Here is a 19,961-nt window from a genome sequence, read left to right as displayed (position 1 = left end):
TAAGAGGTTCCAATCAGATCCCTACCTCTTGCATGGACTGTCTGTGGCTAAGATCAAGCACATAGTCAATGGACAATATAAGAGAAATGGCTGTCTTCCGCACATGCACCATATTAATGGGAGGATCATCTCTGAGCCTCCTTGCGTCCATGCAGCACCCCCAAAGGGGCATCACAGAAGCCGGGGATGATGCCAGTACCTGAGGACACAAAGGTATACAGAGATGAAGTGCGGGTCTGCATCTAAAGCAACCAGAGAACGGTTGTGAAGACAAGGTATATGCATAGAGTATAGTCTCATCTGCTGAGTGTGCCACATACAAGATGTTTTCAGATTAATGGCACAGTCTAAGACTGCACCCAAACTATTTACTTCCTGGCTTCTGCATATGAGAAATCAGCCCTTACTCTCAGAACACAGGAAACAGAAAATTTGCACATTATTACCAGATATTCAAGTGATGAAAGAAAACTGACTTTGCGCACACACACACACACACACACACACAGCTTTCCATAGCCTAGAACCCTCAGCTTTAAGTACAGTTTAAAGAAGAAAAAAAAAGTTGGATCAATTAGCAGCCCCATGAATGTTGGAAACATCTTAACAGTGTCTCACAGATGAAAGAGTACAATACAGAATGGGAAAAAGAGGAAAAGTTAAATTATGTCTGCAGTCATAATGAATCAAAGCCCAGAAGGAGGTCTGCAAATCAGCAGGTTCTAATGAAATATTAAGGTAAGTGATTATTGATGAAAAATGAATAAGCCTTTTTGATTTCGGCAACCTTTAAATCACACCTAGCTAATTAAAACAACTCAAACGCATTCATTGACTCCTTGATGGGCATTTAGCTATCCTTGGGTGCAGTCAGACTTGATTTTGTGAGGCACGTATGTAGCTGATGCCAATTACGTGGACGTGTGTGCCAGAAAAAGACACACCATTAAAGAAAAACATCTAGTTCCTTTTCATATTTGATGTATCATTTCTAAACTGGAAATAAAAAAAGAATCACCAGGGACATTTTCTGTGTACCATAAATAAAACATCCATAATACTCTACTACATATTAACACTGAACCTTATTTTAATTAATTATCATATAATGAATACCAGGCATTTATAATACCAATATTATGCAATTAAGTGGTCATTTTCATTTAAATATATCACAGAGCTATTGAAAATGCTCTTGAAAAAATTCCAACCACACCTCCAGAGGGAAGCCAAACAGTGTCTCCAAAGGTGAGCTTGTCTACACGTCACGTCACAGGCTGCGGGAGGGTCTGACCACAGCCCCAGGCCCTCACCGTCTTCGTTTGTGTCTCAAAGATCATAACCCTTGTCCCCTAGTCCCTTGGTTTAGAAATGAACCTGTGACTATTCAAGCTTAAGTCCTGTACCAAATTTCTGCAGGTAAAGTTGCTTCTTAATTACAAAAATCAATCAAATGTCCTCAGCCAGGCACATTTGAGCATCCGTATAGAATGTAAAAAGCCACAGGCATCAACTGTAGCATCAAAATTAAAAGTCAAGGAAACTAAAAGTTTCACACACAAAAGATGCTTTTAAAAAAACAGAGAATTCTCCAATATCATGCGCATGCAAAAACAACTTGTTTTTTTTTTAGGCAGAAAACTGCATAATTTGTTTTTTAGGCCAAAAACTGCATAATTCCTCCACAGGCCTGAAACTCCAGCAAGGCCCCAGAATCCACTTGAAATGGCAACCAGTTTGGTGTCACCCAACCTGCCTTCCCCTCCCTACTATTCAGTATACTGATACTATTCATACCACTCTGTGTATAACAGGGCATGGTCTGCCACATGGCACCAAGTTGAGAGGAAACGGGGAGGGGAATCTCTTATTTATTTCTGTATCCAGACCCCTCCCACATCCTTGTACATTGTAGCTGCCAAATAAGTGTTGGGGAGGGGGAGGGACAGAGGCTAGGAGAAGAACCATATCAGAATCCAGGGCTTGTTCAAAGAGTTTAAGCCCTTGACTGCTTCGCAAAGCTTGAATAGCCACATGAAAGGAAAGAAAGAAAGAGAAGGATAAGAGAATAATTTGAATTAAGTATTTACCCTCAGCTTTAGTTTCTGTCACAAAGCAGGTGATTTTTTTTTAAGCTACACCAACACAGCATGTAAAACCAAAACTGAAATTGGAACTCTCCTGCATCAGAATTAGAATTTTATAGAATCAAAGTCATTCCTAGGTCTTCCTTTCCTTCATAGGACACATGGAGACTCTGAAATTTAGAGAAAACCCTCATGCCTCAGACACGGGCTGCCAGAATTCACTGTCCTTGTCCGAGTCCACAACAGCCGGCAGCTCCACGGAACTCCTGGGAGTCATGCTGTCTGTGACTTGTTCCACGGATACCCCATGTTCTCCAGTAAGCCCCAGTTCCTTCTGCATCCTGCCCATCTCTGCTCCCAACCTTCTTTAAGAATTCTAAGTGTCATCAGAAAAAAGCTAAGCTGAAGGAGCCACCCACCCACTCCACCATCCTACCCAAGGGAACCACCCTGGAGATGCTTATCTGGCCCCAAGGTATTTAATTTCAAAGACAAATATTTTGAAAACTCTGTATTTCTAAGGATTCAGCAATATAACCCTGTGTAGTTTATTCGCTAGAACTAATTATGAAAGGTATAAAGTAAGAAAATTGTTTTAAAAATATTTTTTGAGTTTCATAGAAATGTATATAATAATATTTATTCATTCATTCTACAAAGATTTATTTAGCCCCTTTTATGCAATTTTAAGTGTATATTAAGTAATTACTACAGAGCCACAGAATATATGAATTATCTAATCATTTTCTGTTCTGTGACAATACAGAAGGTTTGTAATTTTCACACTCCTATCTCCACATCTATTTTAGTGGAAGAATCTAAGGACTAAGGATTGGAAAAGAAAACAAACACATTACTAATCAACTACTTAGGTTACACAAAATCAACCAATGGGGCACTAAAGGAAGTAGAAAGGAAAAAGCATCGAACAGAGAATAATCAAACAGTTATCCACGGTGAGGGCTGGAAGTGTCCAAGGAAAAGCTCTAGAATATCTGAGAAGTTAATTTAAAAATGGATTTTGAATTCAGATCTTGATAAGTCTCCCAAGAAGTTGAAAATGCATCTCACAATAGGGCTCCACAGAAATCCTCATGAATTTATATTAAGAACTGATTGATATTCCATCTTGGTGCAGAAGCAAGAAGGAAGAAATCACCAACCTAAAACCACTAAATACCAATAAGATTGGTACTTGAATCCACAGGTTTGGACTGTCTAAAGGACAGAAGAACCAGGTGGTTGGGTCAAAATAAAAAGAAGAGTTGTTATGATGAGTTGCATGTAAAGCAGGATTTTAGAGTTCCTGTGTGAAGGCTAAAATCAAATGAAATACCAAGCAGCTAAAGGGAATTTCCAAAAATGTGGCCAGCTCATCATCAAAGATCCCAAAGTTCAGTGCCTTGCAAAAGGAAAGACATTAAAACAAAACGAACACACTCTGCTGGAGGACTGTTTGCCAAATAAGTACCAAGGTCTAAAATAGTTTCCATTTATCCTCATATTTCTGCAGAATATTCAAACTTTCTCTAAGGCTAAAATAAATATATAAATAAACAACCCCCATTACACATTAGTTCTCCAAACAAATTATGGTTTCAGGCAATGTTAATCAACAAAAAGAATTAAACAAGAAGTCTTTAAAATTAGCCATGACCTTATTTATGGCTTCATTACTTTCAAGATTTCATTTGTTGGGTTGTTTATGTCACCTCAGCCTTTAATTTAATTGCTGCATCTCTAACTATATTAGAATAGCTTAATGAATGGTGATGGCTTGTTTTTACTCACCAAAATGTAACATTTGCAGAACATATAACACCAAAGAGCCACTTAATTCATCCATGAATTAGAAGAAGTTGGATTTATACTTTGAGGCTGATCCTCTATTAGGAAAAGTATGATGTGAGCCAATATGACATAATTAAGGATGAAGCTAAAACGAGAGATTCCGGGGCCCACAGACATTGTGCTGAGGGCTCGGACTGCATCTTGGAGACAATGAGCAGCTGAAGAACAAATTTAAGCAAGAGAATGAAGTGTCAGATTTTAATTTTAGATAGAGAACTCCAGGTATTGTGGGAATTTGAAGAGAACAAGGCTGGAGGCTGGGAGAAGAGCTACGAGATGACTGCCGACATCCGTGTGTAAGAACAGGAGAGAAGGAGTTTGGAATTACTCGGAGCGTAAAATGGGTAGGCCTTGGTCTCTGACTGATGCCTGGTGAGGGAGGCTGGCTGCAGAAGAAAACGGTGTCTAGAGTCAATGTGTGGGTGCTGACAGCATTCTCTGAGGCTAGGCTGACGATAGTAGAGGAGGTCTGGCCCGCGAAACAATGAACTTGGTTTTGGATGGGGTGTAGGTGCCTGGGAGACACAGAAAGCACATGTGGTAGTTAGCTCCAAGAATCGAGGGTTTATGGAGGACTGAGTTAGTGCAGAACACGCACCACCAGTGCTTCAGAGCAGTTAAAGCTATAACCAAAAGGAACACATAGGAATTATCAGTGGTCAGAGTTTTTTTCCTCAGGCAATCCCAAATTAGGAGACAAAGAAAAGAGAATCTCTAAAGAGACAGTGAAAGAAGAGTCAGAAACGAAGCAAGAGATAGCAGTACTGGACATAAAAACTAAAAGAACAGAGCTGCAGGGAGGCCAGAGTGACCCAGAGGGAAAGAACAGAAGCGTTCGCTGAACCAGGAGTCCAGGACTGGGAAGCTGACACACCATGGCTGCGGTAACCCAATGCCCACAAACCTACCGCCTTAAGATAACTCCAGTTTATCACATTTGAGGGCTGGAGGTCAGAAGTCTGAAATGAGTTTTGCTGGACTTTACACCAAGGGGTTAACAGAGCTGGTTCCTCTGGAGTCTTTCAAGGAGTACCTGCTTCCTGGCTTTTAGCAGCTTCTAGAATCCACTGCCCTCCTGGGCTCATGGCTCCTTCCTGCCTTTATGGCAGCAGTCTGCATCTTCAAGTCCCTCTCTGACCTTGATTCTCTGGCCTCCTTCACCTATGATCCACTGGGCCCAGTGGAGAATCCAGGGAAACATCCCCACTTTAAGACAACGCAATCATATCTGCAGCATCCTTTTGGATGCATGAAGGAGCCTATTTACAGGTTCCAGGGACTAGGGTGGGGCATCTTTGCAGGGGCCATTATTCTGCCTACCACATGGAGAGAACAAGATGCAGGAAAGAAGAAACAGCAGTCTCTATCAATCCTAGATTAATCTTTGAAGTCTGGATTAGAAGTGAAGAGGGAAAATAGGGCAGAGAAAAGCCAGAGGGTAAAAAGGATTTTTTTTTTTTTTAAGCAACATGATCAAGACATCAGCAAGCTCACCAGCTATGAGGAAGTGGCAGCAGAGACACACAGGCTAAGAAGGGACAAAAAGGGGGACCAAGGAGCAGGCTCCTTGCAGGGGTAAGACTGGGATCTAGAATAGTGTTCACAGGGCTGGCCAGGAAGAAGAAAAGTGGATCCTCAGGAGGCAGGGAGAGAGAGGTGGTCCAGGCAGATGGAGGAGGTAGATGGAGCTGGCCAAGGTCAGAGATAGGGAGTAGGAACACTGAGATGGGGTCAGCGTAGAGCTCATTCACCAGCAAGGGCATCAACTTGGAAAACACACATTACAATGAGACGGACTCCATTTGAAATATCTTCCTCACATCTCAAGGAAAGCAGAGATTAAAAAAAATACTAAGTAAATGTAAGTAAATAAAATGGTCTTTGACTTTTTGAATAGCAAATACAACTTTGTTATATGACCCAACCTTTTAAAAAGAGCACATGTTTAATAATGGCCCATAGCTAAGAAAATCAGTTTGCTCTATGTTTGGCAGACTTCCTTTTGACACAACTGGATTCCAGTTTTTAATGGGGGAGAAAACAAGTTCACAGAGGTCTTTTCTTTTAAAATCGGCATTTTCTCTTTAGTCGTAAAATGCATGCAAAAAGCTTGTGATTATGGTATTTATGTTTCCATTAAAGTGTCCTCAGCAAGCTGGGGGAGTCTAGCCTACTATTTTCCTGCTATTTAGATTTATAGCAGCACAGTAACTATTTTATTTCAATTATATTTGAGGACAGTGCTCTCTTGGTGGCAAATGATTGCATGGTGACAGTTGGCAAATGTCCATTAGAACTGTCTTTCTGTGGAGTTTTTGACTACAGATTCTGGGATCTTACTATAAAAATGTGAATTGTTGGTGCCCTCAAATAAATAAAAAACATTACTGACTGTCATTCCATCAATATATATATTTTTTAAAGAATTCGAAGCACACAAAACTTTTGGATTTAAATTGTATAATTTACAAAAAGAAACTTTTTGCTGAGTGTCAAGAAACACTGAATAAAGTTTATGAATAACACACCTGCAGGCTGACATTTTGAATAAAATAATGATTCGGTCATAGGTAAACAATGGGCATTTATGAATGCCCAGATAAAGTCGTACCCAATATGGAAATTATATATTATTTTACAGCTTTACTGTAAATAGACCTTACTAAACAAACTGATATTAGAGTTCTGATTTGATCAGCTGCATCACACTCTGAAGACACAGCAATCAAATAGGATATACACTCCACCAAAGAGATATAGGATTAGGAATCATTGACAATAGAATCTGGTTACAAGCAGGATAAAAGTTAAATACACTAAAACTTTTGTGAGTTTGAGCTTTGTTATTCATAGAAAATAGAAGAATAGGTCTGGCTTCTCTGGCATCCACCCAATATGAAACACAGAATGTTATTAAGAGCATTAATAAATGGTAATAACAATGACGCTATGGCCAAAGGGTACGGTCAGACAATAGTACACATGTTAAGTCAATTAAACAGGCATGGACATATTGCCGGACAGAGTATGAAGCTATTCTAGAAAAAATATTTTATAAATAATACGTGGAAATGGAGGAAGTGTCCCATTCTGACAACAAATTCACAGCACTTAATAAATGATCCCTGGTTATTTCCATGTGGGGCTACCAGATCCACATTTCCATCAGATCAATCAAAATAATAAGCAGTGAAATTCAGAATACGGCTTTCTTACTGAATAATAAAAACACCAGAACAGATTCAGGCTACACTTCACACTGTCAATGGACTGGCGATACTCCCATGAAATCCAAAAATTTGAATAGTAAAGTTCATCTGACACCAACAGCAAACTTGGGTGAAATTTAGTTAGTTGATGGGAGATTCTTTACTGGGTATAAACTCTCTCTGAGGAGTCTCGAGTTTTATGTTTCCATTATTTAACTTTTTAGAAAGTTTAATAGAACCATATTCTAGGTCATCTTGTATGTCATTTCCCTGTCTGAATTTAAGTTTATACATACAGAGGCATCAAGAAGTGCTACTTTCAGTGATGTCTTGAGTTAATGATAGAGAAACAGGTTGGACTTCACGCCTTAGGATACGTCGATAGGGTGCACAGGTCAAAGATCGCTGGCTACAGACATGCAAAAGAACCACAGAATCTAACTGAGAAGAGAGATGGCTGAACTGAGTCAGCCCTTACTTGTGAGGCAAACTGAAATGAATCTGCCATGGAGCATCCACCACCATGTTCATGATTTGTGCGAGACTAGATTTAAAAAAAAAAAAACATTATTGGCCACATTAAAGTAATGTTGTTCATTTGCATGTAATGGTTTTGCTGTTTTGTTTGTATTTAATTTGTAAAGATGTTTGGTTTTATAGTTATATAATGGCTATAAACAGAAGGAGTTCAGCCCTATTTTATTTTTATACATATTTAAATAACATTATAATCAAAACAATTTAATTCTATACGGCAGTATCAAGAGATTGTTTTTTGAAGAGTCTCTACACTACTCTAGTCTGAGAAACACTTTTTAACAGCTTTCATTCTGACAGAAAAAGGCAATGGGGGTGAAGCCATTATTTCCAAGCCAAATTCATATTCAGGTATAGGTTGATGAAGAAATACTTCACAGGTACCATAATTACCAACTTTTTGGATTAGCAATATCATTGTTCAATGGACAGCTTATCTCTGAAAAAAATAATTACAAAACACAAAATTTAAATTTCTGTGATTTCTCCAGAATTTTGATTCTGGAAAAGGGTTAATCCATCTGTGTTTTAAGAAGCCCTCCAGGTATCTGATGCATGCTAAAGAACCACTGGTTTGAAGGGAAACCTTCCTACTTTTAATGTTCAAAGCATAGCTCCACTGTTGAGCAATGATTATAAGACACTATTATAAGATGGGATGGAGTGAGTGTATTAATTATGACAATAGCATGCAAGTGTTTCAAATAAAAAGAAATGAGTACTATTTTCTTCATGAACTAAATTTTACATGGTGCCTGAATATATAAATGGAGGGATGGAAAAAGATGTTTCTAAATTGTTTCAGATAAAATTTGAAATAAATATATAACCATCAACATAGGGTCAGCATTGCACTTCTTTGTGCTATACCAATGTACATAATCAGACCTGTGGTTTGTTAACAAGCAGTTTGAAGACTGGCTATACTATATATCTCATTCACTAATTCTTTCATGACATGAAAATCATGTTACAAAAAAAAAAAAAGGCCCAAATAAACCATAATTAAATCGTGTTATTGCTCATCTATTTAACTATCATAAATAGAGGCTCACCTCACAATAAAAAAAAAAAAAAAAAAAAGCCTTAAATTGAAGAACCACAATTTCAACTTTTTCTTATCTGAGTTTTAAACTACAGGTCTCCCATCTGAAACCATTTTAAGAACAAGATGAAATACTCTGGGATCATGAGACAAGCTATCAAAATCTCTACTGTTCCTTCCATTAGACTTTGATTTGTGTAAACTCGATGCTCTTAGACACAACAGCTTTTTAAAGGCTGTTAATAAAAGGCAGTTCTTGCTTGAGAATTGATGAACAATCTACTTCCTTGTCACAAACTATATAATAGCTAATTTGGAAGCAATACTCTGATTGCTTCTGGAGCCTACCTGTCTGCAGGTAAAGGTTTGGAATTCCGCGGCTTCTTCACTTGGGCATACAAAGCATCCATCATATGCCCTTCTCTTGGGCTCTGAGGTCTGGTGCTGAGAGCCATGGAACCTTCATAGGAAGAAATTCCCCCGTACAACAGCTCATCATCACAGCCAAATGTCCGATGAAAATCTTGGATTTCAGCATAGTCACGTTCCCGAGCCTGTCGCTCCCTAAATTCTCGAGTTTTGGCTTGAATCCTGTAAAATTAAAATAAGTTGGAGCAGGAAAAACTATGCCTTTCCTAAGAACTGGATATAGAACATTCATCAAAATACATTGCAAAATACATATTCTTTCATGCAGTTCTAAGAAGCTAGATAGGATAAACAATGTTATATTCATTTTAGATTATCAAGGTAATGTAATGGATTCTCAAAAATTATAATTTCAGATAGCTTTGTTCATGTCAATAAGACATACTCATAATTTACATCTTATTTTAAATTATCACTTATTAACTAACTCTAAAAACCCACTAGGAATAGTTTTAGGCATCCACTTGCATTTTATTCATGAAACTTTTTGAGGCAAAAAGTCACTTTTTAAAAAGTTATACACACATATACTGTATTTGCATACATTTATGTATGGATATACATGTACAATCTTCTCATTATAGCGATACCATACACATTCAACATACTCTGAAGCTTAAGTATGAATCCACACTATTATTCTTTATTAGTGGCGAAAGATCTCAGTTTAATGATACTGACTTTTACTTTTTGTGATGTATACAGAGCTGGCAAAATCCCGAGATTAAGGACAAGAAGGCATGTACTCAACCAAATTCTGAAATCAATCTATTGATATTGTGCTAAGTTGGTCTTAGTTAGCTGAAGATAATTCAACAACCCTTGATAGAATTTTGAAAACTTTTAATGGGAAAAAATATTTCTATTACATACTTATGAATTTAAATGTTTACTTAAAAGTGAAGTCTTATTTATAAAAGCAATACTTTGGGCTGTGTTTAACATTTTATTGCAAGGTTATTTACTTTTTTATATTCAAAGTAGACCACTGCTAGAATAAATGATACTTAAATGTATTTAAAAGAATACAGAAAAGATAAAAAATCTGATGAACATAGCCCATTAATAAAAGAGAAAACTACAGGTCAGTATTTCTCATGAATATAGAAACCAAATTCCTTACCAAAATATTAGCAAATAGAATTTGGTAATATAGAAAAAGAATTATATACCATGACAAAGTGATGTTTATTGCCTGAATGCAAGGCTGGTTCAATATTTTAAACATCAAACAATGCAAAACATCATATTACGAGATAAAGAAGAAAAATTACAAGATTATATCAACTGATGCAGAAAATGCATCTGACAAAATTCAGTAGTCATCATGAGAGAATTCCTCAAAAAACTAAATAGAGCAGAACTAACTTCCTAAACTTGATAAAAAGCATCTATAAAAAACCCATTGATAACATAATGGAGAAAGACTGACTGCTTTCTCTTAAGATCAGGAAAAAGGAAAGGATATCTGCTCCCAACACCATAATTCAACATAGTGAAATTCTAGACAATGAAGTCAGCTTAGGAAAGGAAATAACTGGCATACAGATTGGAAAGGAAGAAATAAAACCATTCTTATTTGTAGACAACATGATGGTCTTTGTAAAAAATCCCAAGGAATCTACAAAAAATCTCCTATAACTAAAAGGAAAGTTCAGTAAGGTAACAGAATAGTAATACAATATTAATAAGCAAAAATCCATTGTATTTCTATATGTTGGCAGTGAACACAGATGCCAAAATTAAACTACAATGTCATTTACAACCACTAAAAGAATGAAATACACTGATTAGAAAGGTTTGTTTATAGATATGTATAAAATACATAGGTGTAAACCTAACACAACATATACAGGACTTATATGCTGAAAGTTATACAATGACGATGAAAGAAATCAGGAAGATCTAAAAACTGGAGAGACATATGATTTTCATGAATGAAAGACTCAACAAAGTAAAGTCAGTTCTCCCCAAGTTGATAAACAGCTTAATGTAATTCCTATAAAACTCCAGCAAGACTCTAGCAGATACAAACAAGATTATTTTTAAATTTATATGAAAAGGCAAAGGATAAACTAGCTAAACAATTGGGGTAAGAACAAAAAAAGTGGGAGGAATCATACTTGATGGTGTGTTTTCTATGAGATCAGTTGAACAGGATAAAAAACTCAGAAAAAGCTTACAAGTATGGCCAATCGATTTCTCATAATTGTACAAAAGCAATTCAATGAAATAAGTCTTTTCAACAAATAGTGCTGGAGCAATTAGACAACTGTAGGCAAAAACAAAAACAAAACCAAACAGAGCAAAACCCACATTGAATTTAAACTTCATCCCCGATACAAAAATTAACTAAAAATGGATCACAAATTTAAATGTAAAACTACAGTTTACCTGTGGCCACCAACAGTGGGATAGGACTCAAAGAACTGACAAATCTCGTTATTACCCTGAACCAATGTGCATTTTAATGTTCATCCTAGAAATAGATGCTAACAAAGCTTGCTGCACCAATGGCACTAAAAGTGGAGCTTTAGGACGAGGAATGCAGTGTGATTTTGGTGCACTTTAGTGACAATTCGGCCAAGAAAAGTCACACAGTGATTTTATTTTATTCTTTTACATTTGAATGTCTTGCTTGTTATAAAGTGAGAAAAGAGACCGCAACACAACCAAAAGTTACATATTCATCTCATATATTTTCATGCTTATTTTCATTGTCATGTTTTTCTCATTTCAGAAAAAAAAATTTTTTGGTTCAGGAGAGAAAATGGTTTGTTTAAGGAAAATCACATAGTTTAAGGAAACTTTTCAAAAAGAGGGTGTCTTGCAGTGTAGCCCTTAACAGCTCCAGATGGTCAGTGCTATAAAAGGACACCCCCTCTGCTGTTTTACGGTGACCCTAAGGTCACAAATTATCTCTAGGATGTAAGACTCATCCGTTTTTCTGAACAGTCGGGTTGTTGTTTAGCAGTATCCATCTAATTTATCTCGGGCCAAATCTCAGCAATGACAAAAGTAACTGATGAGCAGAAAACTTAGCCAAAGAAATAAATGTCTATTGATTTAAGCAGCCCAGAAAGTCGTCCTGAGCCATAAACAAGAGAACCATTCTGAGGTTTAAATGATGGCAGACAGCTGTTCTGACATGGATGGGCAACATATTCACGCACTATTTCCCAATTCTCTGAATGTTAAGGAAAAAATGTGAAAACAACTACTAAAACTTTTTATTAAGACCTTTAAAAATGTTAATAAAGAATTTATCATTTCAATTTGGTATGTTCAAACATAAATATTCACAACTTTCTTTTTTGTTGGAAAAAAAAAGTATTTTCCATTATGATAATGAAATTGCCTTGAACCTGCATAGAAAATAATACACAAAATAATGCAATATACTAAATAAAGTAATAAGGTTAATTTCTTTCCTGCTGTCACTAAATTCATGCTAACAGTCTCTCTTCAGCTTGACATCAATTAATGATTTTCATTCCAGACTCTTGTCACTGTGTTCACCACCCTTTTCTCTAATTAAAATGGATGATGCATGATGAAGATAAAACACACAAGACTTCTGTTCTTGTAACATTTCTATTCATTAGAATTTTTGCTTTTACAATAAATGGCTTTTAACACTAATTGCAGGAGAGTAAAACGAAAATAACTTTTTTATGACTATGAAGTATAGTCCTTACATATCCAGAAAAGACACAAGGCTTAAGAAGCACTACTATTAAGGAACCAACTTCTCAAGACAGAAAAATCAATGGTTCCTTAAATTACTCTACTGTATTCAAAATACTTCTACCTCCAACATTATGAAGGCTCAATACATGGAATGTTCTGAATAATAAGTTTTTAAAACCTCCAAGAAGCAGAAATTGACCTTTAATGTTTTTAATTTAAAAAAAAAAATCACTTTTAACATCTACAAAAGATAGGATATACTAATATTACTTTAACATACAAATTAAAATAAATTTTAGATTGCTACATATTAGATAAGTGTAAACTATCTTCAAAACAATGTTCAAGAGCTTGAAATCAACTCTTTTGGGTAACATTTTGTCCCCCAAGTTATTGTACTATCACATGGCAGCCTGATTCTGGGAACAAAGTTCCTGGATCTTTTCCCAACAATATTTCCTCTCTAAAAATCAGTATTAGAGAAATTCATCAAATAAAATCCTACTTTCATGGCAGAATGAAACGTAAGCAACAAGGCAACTGAAAAAAACAGTTTGACCAAAGAGAGGTTTGTGGTCAACTGACTGAATCCTGACTTGCCCCTCAAAACAGCTGAGTAAATGGCAGACATCAGAAATACTTAATCTTCACCTTACCCTGCTGGGCAAATCAAACAACTGCCATCTACCTAGACGTAAGTTGCCAATGAAGTATCTATGCTGAATTCCCAAAAGAAGGAAAATATCCCACTAAATATGAAGAGTTGTCATTTTAAGTAGGATTTTAATATGTCTACAGTATTGGGGCAAAAGTTGACTGGAAAAGCCTTCCATGTTCTGAATGGGTTCTTTAAAAAAAATTCTTGAATAGGAACAATTGTTTTAAAGATATATTTCCAATTCAAGGGAAGAAGGCAGCTGTTGAAAACTGCAGTGGTTATAGTAGGTTAGGGATGGGAGAGTCAAACTTCACCCCTCAAAACTACTATATTTATAATATAAAATGATTAAAAGCTGAAAAAAGATGAAAGAAAAGCATTCACAGAGACAATACTATCCACTAACACAACCACAATTTTTCCAGAATCTACACAGTTACAAGAATGTACACTCTCAGCAGCCCTTTTTCTAAGCATGGGTATAGAATTACTCACTTTGCTAAATGCTGAGTTCTTGAGAACTAGATCTAGACCCCAATTATCATCTCTGTATAGTGTTCCTTATTAACTCCAGCCCCACCAGCCTCTCCCCCTCCCAAAGCTCTGTGGCCATCAACTTTCACAATTGATTATAATGTCTTATGCTGATTTTTTAATGTTAGGAGGTTTAAATCTTTTCTCCATCTTAACAAAGGTAAAAAATTCTTGACAGAGGAACAATTATAATAAGAATAAAAGTTTTATACCATCATTTTATTAATTTAATATATTGTGAGCAAGAAAAATTTCTCTTTTACACTAATAAAACACTAGAATGATATTTGACTAACAAAAACACACACACACTCACTACTCTCTCTCACAGATACTTGCTCATTCACTCACATTATGTTCCGGCTTTCACAAAAGTCAAAGCACCTTCAATTACTTCCAACTCAAAGAGATGCTATAATGCCAAATCTAAGAAAGCTCTAATCAAAAATAAAACTGACTTTCCTACTCCAGTTACAGACTGCCAATAAAATCTGTTTCAATTTACCCAAGTATTGGTCTATTTTGGACTTCCATGAAGTTAATAGATTCTTTAAAAATTTGTTCACCTGCACAATAAGTTCTTAAAATAAGTCTGATAAACTAATCTCATTGATTAGAACTGACTTTTCTGAAGGATTTAAGGGGACAGAGAAAATATGAAGAATCCTGCTAAATTATAGAAAAATATATTTTTCCATTAAAAGGATAAACTTTAAAAATTGAGTTGTATTTGAATGACAATATGTGACCTGCATGCAAAAATTATCCAGAATATCTGGGTTCTGATGTCAGAATTCAGGGAATCTGAATCCTAAGTTTCAAGCCAAAAAGGAATGAAAATTGTTTATTCTTTTAGATACACAGGGAATACACCTATTGTTGCTATATAGTTTATTCCTTCTGTAATTTCACTAATTCTTATTCACGCACTTTAAAGAAACCTTACTACTACATTCTGATACATATTTTTTAAATGATAATCCTGCAAAAACTAACAAATAAACACATGCCATCTCTGAAAAGGATCTTATCAACTAAGAAAGACCACAAAAATGTTTCTATCAAAATTTCAAGAACTTACTCAAAGCAGATATTGGAAACGGTTGGTAAAACTGAAAAGAGAAATGCCAGTGATTGGAAACTGGAGGCAAAAAGGCCAGAAATTTTTATTTCTTGAATGTTGTATCTATATAAGATGATGAATGTTCACTAAACTTATTGTGGTCATCATAAGGAAAAAAAAAACAAAACTCAATTCTGATTTCTATAGCCAGCGAGATGAATGAGCTGGACATGGCTAAACTAGGAGCCAATGGTCTTTACTTGTCATCAGTATTTCCCAAATGACTCTTAATTCTGAGAGATATTAGTATTTTGTGGGAAAAAGTAGTGAAGAAGGGTAATATGAGTAAATAAGTTAGGAAATGATGATTCTCTAGTCTGTGGGCTTTTCCCAGGTGGCGCTAGTGGTAAAGAACCTACCTGCTGATGGATGAGATGTATGAGATGTGGATTCAACCCCTGGGTCGGGAAGATTCCCTGGAGGAGGGCATGGCAACCCACTCCAGTATTGCCTGGAGAATCCCATGGACAGAGGAGCCTGGCGGGCTATAGTCCATAGGGTCACACAGACTTGGACATGACTGAAGCAACTTAGCACGAACATGCCCACAAACATTTTGGTGACTCACAATGTACATGAACAGAATTAGGCTGTTGAGAAATAATAGAGTACAGAAATATGCATAAGCTGCTTTCAACCAAGTGTTTCTCAAACATATTTGCATGTGGAGCCCTTTCTCTGCTGATGAATGCTATTTGGGAAACCCCACACCACAATATTTATATACCATTAAAATATAAATGAAGCTATCAACAGAGCAAGAATATAGTAGAAAGCCTCCCCACCAAAAAAAAAAAAAAAAGAAAGCCAAAGATTACTTCTGACACTGAGTTAACAGAAAAATCCATTGATGTGCTTTATACTTGAAGCTCAGTGGGCCCAGAGTTACAGAGACCATGTAATTGAATCTGTGTTATTTGGGAATCAGAGCCCCATCCTTTTGTGAGGTGGAATGAGCTAATGTGCATGCATGCATGCTCCGTTGCTCAGTCATGTCCAACTCTTTGTGACCACATGGACTGTAGCCCACCAGGCTTCTCTGTGCATGGGATTCTCCAGGCCAGAATACTGGAATGGGTGGCCATGCCCTTCTCCAGGGAATCTTCCTGATCCAGGGATTGAACCTGCGTCTCTTGCATCTCCTGCATTGCAGTTACTGGGGGAAGTCCCTAAATGTACTTAGTCACTCAGTTGTGTCTGACCCTTTGCAACCCCATGGACTGTAGCCTGCCAGGCACCTCCATCCATGCAGATTCTCCAGACTAGAATACTGGAGTGGGTTGCCATGCCCTCCTCCAGGGGATCTTCCCAACCCAGGGATTGAACTGGGGTCTCCTGCATTGCAGGCAGATTCTTTACCAGCTGAGCTACCAAGGAAGCCCAAATGAGCTAACAGGGGCTACCAAATGTGGTCAACAGCATCACCGAACAGGTACGGTACCAAGCTTAGCGATCAAAGCTGGAAATCAAAATAGCACATCTCAGGATCAGCTAACTTCACCCTTGCTGTTTTACTTCTGAAGAGGAGAGCTTAGGCACAGAGGCTTTGGTTCAGAGAGAACTGGTGAAGCCCAAAGACAGACCCACACCAGGATCCTTCTCCTCTTTTCTCCAAGTAGACAGCATGTATCTGAGACCCAGTGACGGCGGCGAGTGGAAGGAAAGGCAGTGAAGTGAGCAAGAATGAAGGCAAATTCCATCTCAGACCCCTGCTCTGAAGAATCTAACTTACTTTCACTATCTAAATAGATATTAACATGGTAGGAAAAACCATTTTCAACTATATTTATTGTCCTTTCGATTTTTCAATATTCTATCGAGTCATATTCAGGCATCGTGGATTTGTACTGACAAAAGAAAAATTTTGGTATGTGGACCTGACATAACTAATAACTAAGGAATATCAGGTTTTCTATTTTTAGATAGAATCAGCCGAAATTATTTTTGGAACTCAAATAGCTACAGTAGTAAATAATATTACAGATGTTTCTCTGCCCATCCGCAGTGAAGGAAAAGCTGTCATGAGAATACAGGCAGTGGCTTACTTAGTTTTTTCTATTACCTCCAGTCAGGTTCTTCCCAAAGAAGCTGCAGTTTTCATTCTCAAAAGGACCAATGTCAATGCCAATAGACAGAATAGGAAAGAGGTTTTACAAAAGCAGAATTGCTTTATCAAAATAACACACACTAAACAAGAACCACTTATGCAAATCAATGAGTCTCATATATTCCCCTGCTCAGTTACAGGATCCATGAGTTTAAATAAAACATACTTGTAAAAACTGTTATTGAAACATGCAGTCAAACAGTTTTCTTAAATTATGAGGCTAATTGATTTTTTTTAATGGACCATTCACTTGTTCCCTGACCCTAAAAGATTCTTTATTCTAGGCCTCTTGTACGTTGTAAATTCATTAGGACCAACCTAGTTCCCAGAAGTATTGCATCATTAGAGGTACAGAGATGCAGATTAAAAGCAAAGTGGAGAGGTGAACTGTGCCTTAGGCAAATTAATAATACAAGTGAAGCCATTATGTAAAACCATTGTTTGGCTGTAAAAATTTGACTATGCATTATAAAGGATTTTGGAAAACGTTGATAGAATTCCGCATTGAAACAGAGCAGTTCATCTTAAACTGCAAAAAAGGGAACATTTAGAATATGAAAAATGGTGCAGGATTAATGACACTCTTCCCCTAAGCTGGCATCAAGATAGGGAGAAGTACAATGTTTCTTCCTACCCATCAAATTATTCTCTAACTAAATCACATATTTGCCTGTGGATATATCTGAGTTCATACATTTACCTGGTATATACTCTTCCTTAAGGGATAAGAAAGTCTTTTAAGGTAGATGTTTATACTACTGAACACTTAAATGCCATACTCAAACACTGAGAACACTGCATGTCCTGTTCTAAAAATAGTGAGTTTATTAAGTTTGGGGATGTCTAAACTGGTGAGGATTAGAGAGAGTCAGAAAAGCAAGAAAGGTGGAATGACTTTTTTTTTAATTGGAGAAGAAGTGGAAGAATAGACTCAATTTTGTAAAATAGATTAAAAGTGCATATTTTCCCCCACTTACTTCTTTTATAAACTGCAAAGCTAGAAATAGAGAATCACACCATTCCAGAAAAACACAAAAACATAACCCTCAGGGGTATAAGAAAGATGAATGAAAAATATCCAAACATGAATCACTTCTGACAGAAAAGCCTGTCTTTCTTTGTGTCCTTGTTAAGAATGAGATCAAAGGTGCCACAACTCTAGAATTATAGTAAGAATAGCCGACTTAGCTTTAGAGATGCTGGGTTACAACCCTAGCTATGGATAATATTTAGCTTTATAACCTTGATCAAAGTAACTTTTCATCCATTTCATTGGTCTGTGGGTTCCCACCATGAAATGATTCAACAGTAGATAACAATCTTTCAGGAAGAGATGGAGAAACATTTAAGTAAAAAATGTCACACAAAATATGATAGCAAAACAGGAGGAAAAAGAAATAGATGTCTGACTTCATAGGAAAACAACATAGTAAAAAATCAATAGCGTCCTCAATTCTTATTAAAAATCAAAATATTTTAAATGAGATATAAAAACTCAAATAATTTTATTTCCAGATGAATATTTCTTTAAAATTATTACAGTATACTACATACTCATAGGTGAATGAGACAGAATATTACATATTTTTGCCATTTTCAGTGATCACTAATGCTGATTTATTTTCTGTTAATATCCATGCTCATATGCCCTACCTTTGCATAGAAGATTATGCAAAGATCTTAACCAAAACCAATAAAATTCATTTCATGCCACAAAGTAAAATAAGGTTTTTTTCCTTTTAATTGTTTTTACATTGTATTCATCCAACCATCAGTATTTGGACTGACACAGAAAGATAAAATAAAAATAAATGCATAAAATACAAATTTCATAAATAAATTTCTTTATATTAAAAAAAGAAAGAGTAGAAAAGAACACAAGCGCCTCCCTTGAATGAGGTCCACCCAAATAACTGGCATCTACCTTTCCCGCTCCTGCTTCATCCGTACTCTCTCCTCTTCTGACGTAAGGGAGTCCTGTATTTTTATTTTACCCGTTTTCTCAATCTTGTCATCTTTTCGATGTTTGCCAAACCTGTTGATAACAAAAAATTCTAACTTGTCAATGTATACAAAATGCATTGTCATTCTCCTGGGGTAAGACCTATGCACTCAACGAAGTGTGAGCATCTTCAAAATGAGGCCCCAATGCCTCCTGCCCAGTATTAATATTTTCAGACAGATTACTTTAACCCACTTTAAGGGCAACTTTCCAGAGAAAAACCATCTTTGGAAATGGCCTCCATAGCTGTTTTTCTTTAGCCAACAGAAAAATAACAAAATCCTTATGGTTCATCCTTATTAAACACACAATCCATAAACGCACAGAACTGAGTGCCGGAGGATAAAAATCTGCATCAGAGTGGGTTTCTCTTAGGACTACAGAACGAAAATCCACAAACATCATTTTAATGATATCTTCACAAACAACTGTTCTTTATTTTCATAGTCAGGTTTATTGGCAACATGTGTCATACTTTAAATGCTGACAAACAAGGTTATATTTGCAAGGTTCGAAGCAAAAAGGGATAATTTACACTCTGACCATACTTTGGGCTTATTAAACTGAAAGCTTTAAGGCAGTCTCAACAAATACTGTTCCTAAACCTGATGAAACGCTATTGCTGAATGTGGCATCTCTGACTTGGAAATCTGTATCCGATCAAAAACAAACATGAGGAACAAACACGT

The 19,961-nt window shown here is 36.4% G+C and overlaps 1 protein-coding gene across 18 annotated transcripts in view; it reads right to left on the bottom strand.

Annotated features, from left to right (window-relative positions):
- PARD3 (par-3 family cell polarity regulator) overlaps window positions 1-19,961 on the bottom strand; it is a 556,192-nt gene that overhangs the window by 129,646 nt on the left and 406,585 nt on the right. For 7 of the 18 annotated variants that reach the window (XM_043885063.1, XM_043885064.1, XM_043885067.1 and 4 more), the window contains 3 exons: window positions 19,195-19,305; window positions 9,078-9,320; window positions 7,626-7,691 (listed from right to left, as the gene is read on the bottom strand). In XM_043885063.1, coding sequence (XP_043740998.1) covers window positions 7,626-7,691; window positions 9,078-9,320; window positions 19,195-19,305 — 420 coding nt within the window. The remainder of the gene's footprint in view (window positions 1-7,625; window positions 7,692-9,077; window positions 9,321-19,194; window positions 19,306-19,961) is intronic. The other 11 variants (XM_043885068.1, XM_043885069.1, XM_043885075.1 and 8 more) reach the window with 3 other exon arrangements.

Source organism: Cervus elaphus, chromosome 23, assembly GCF_910594005.1.
Source record: "Cervus elaphus chromosome 23, mCerEla1.1, whole genome shotgun sequence".
In the NCBI taxonomy this organism is placed as follows: Eukaryota; Metazoa; Chordata; class Mammalia; order Artiodactyla; family Cervidae; genus Cervus; species Cervus elaphus.
This window is presented reverse-complemented; position numbering and strand designations above follow the sequence as displayed.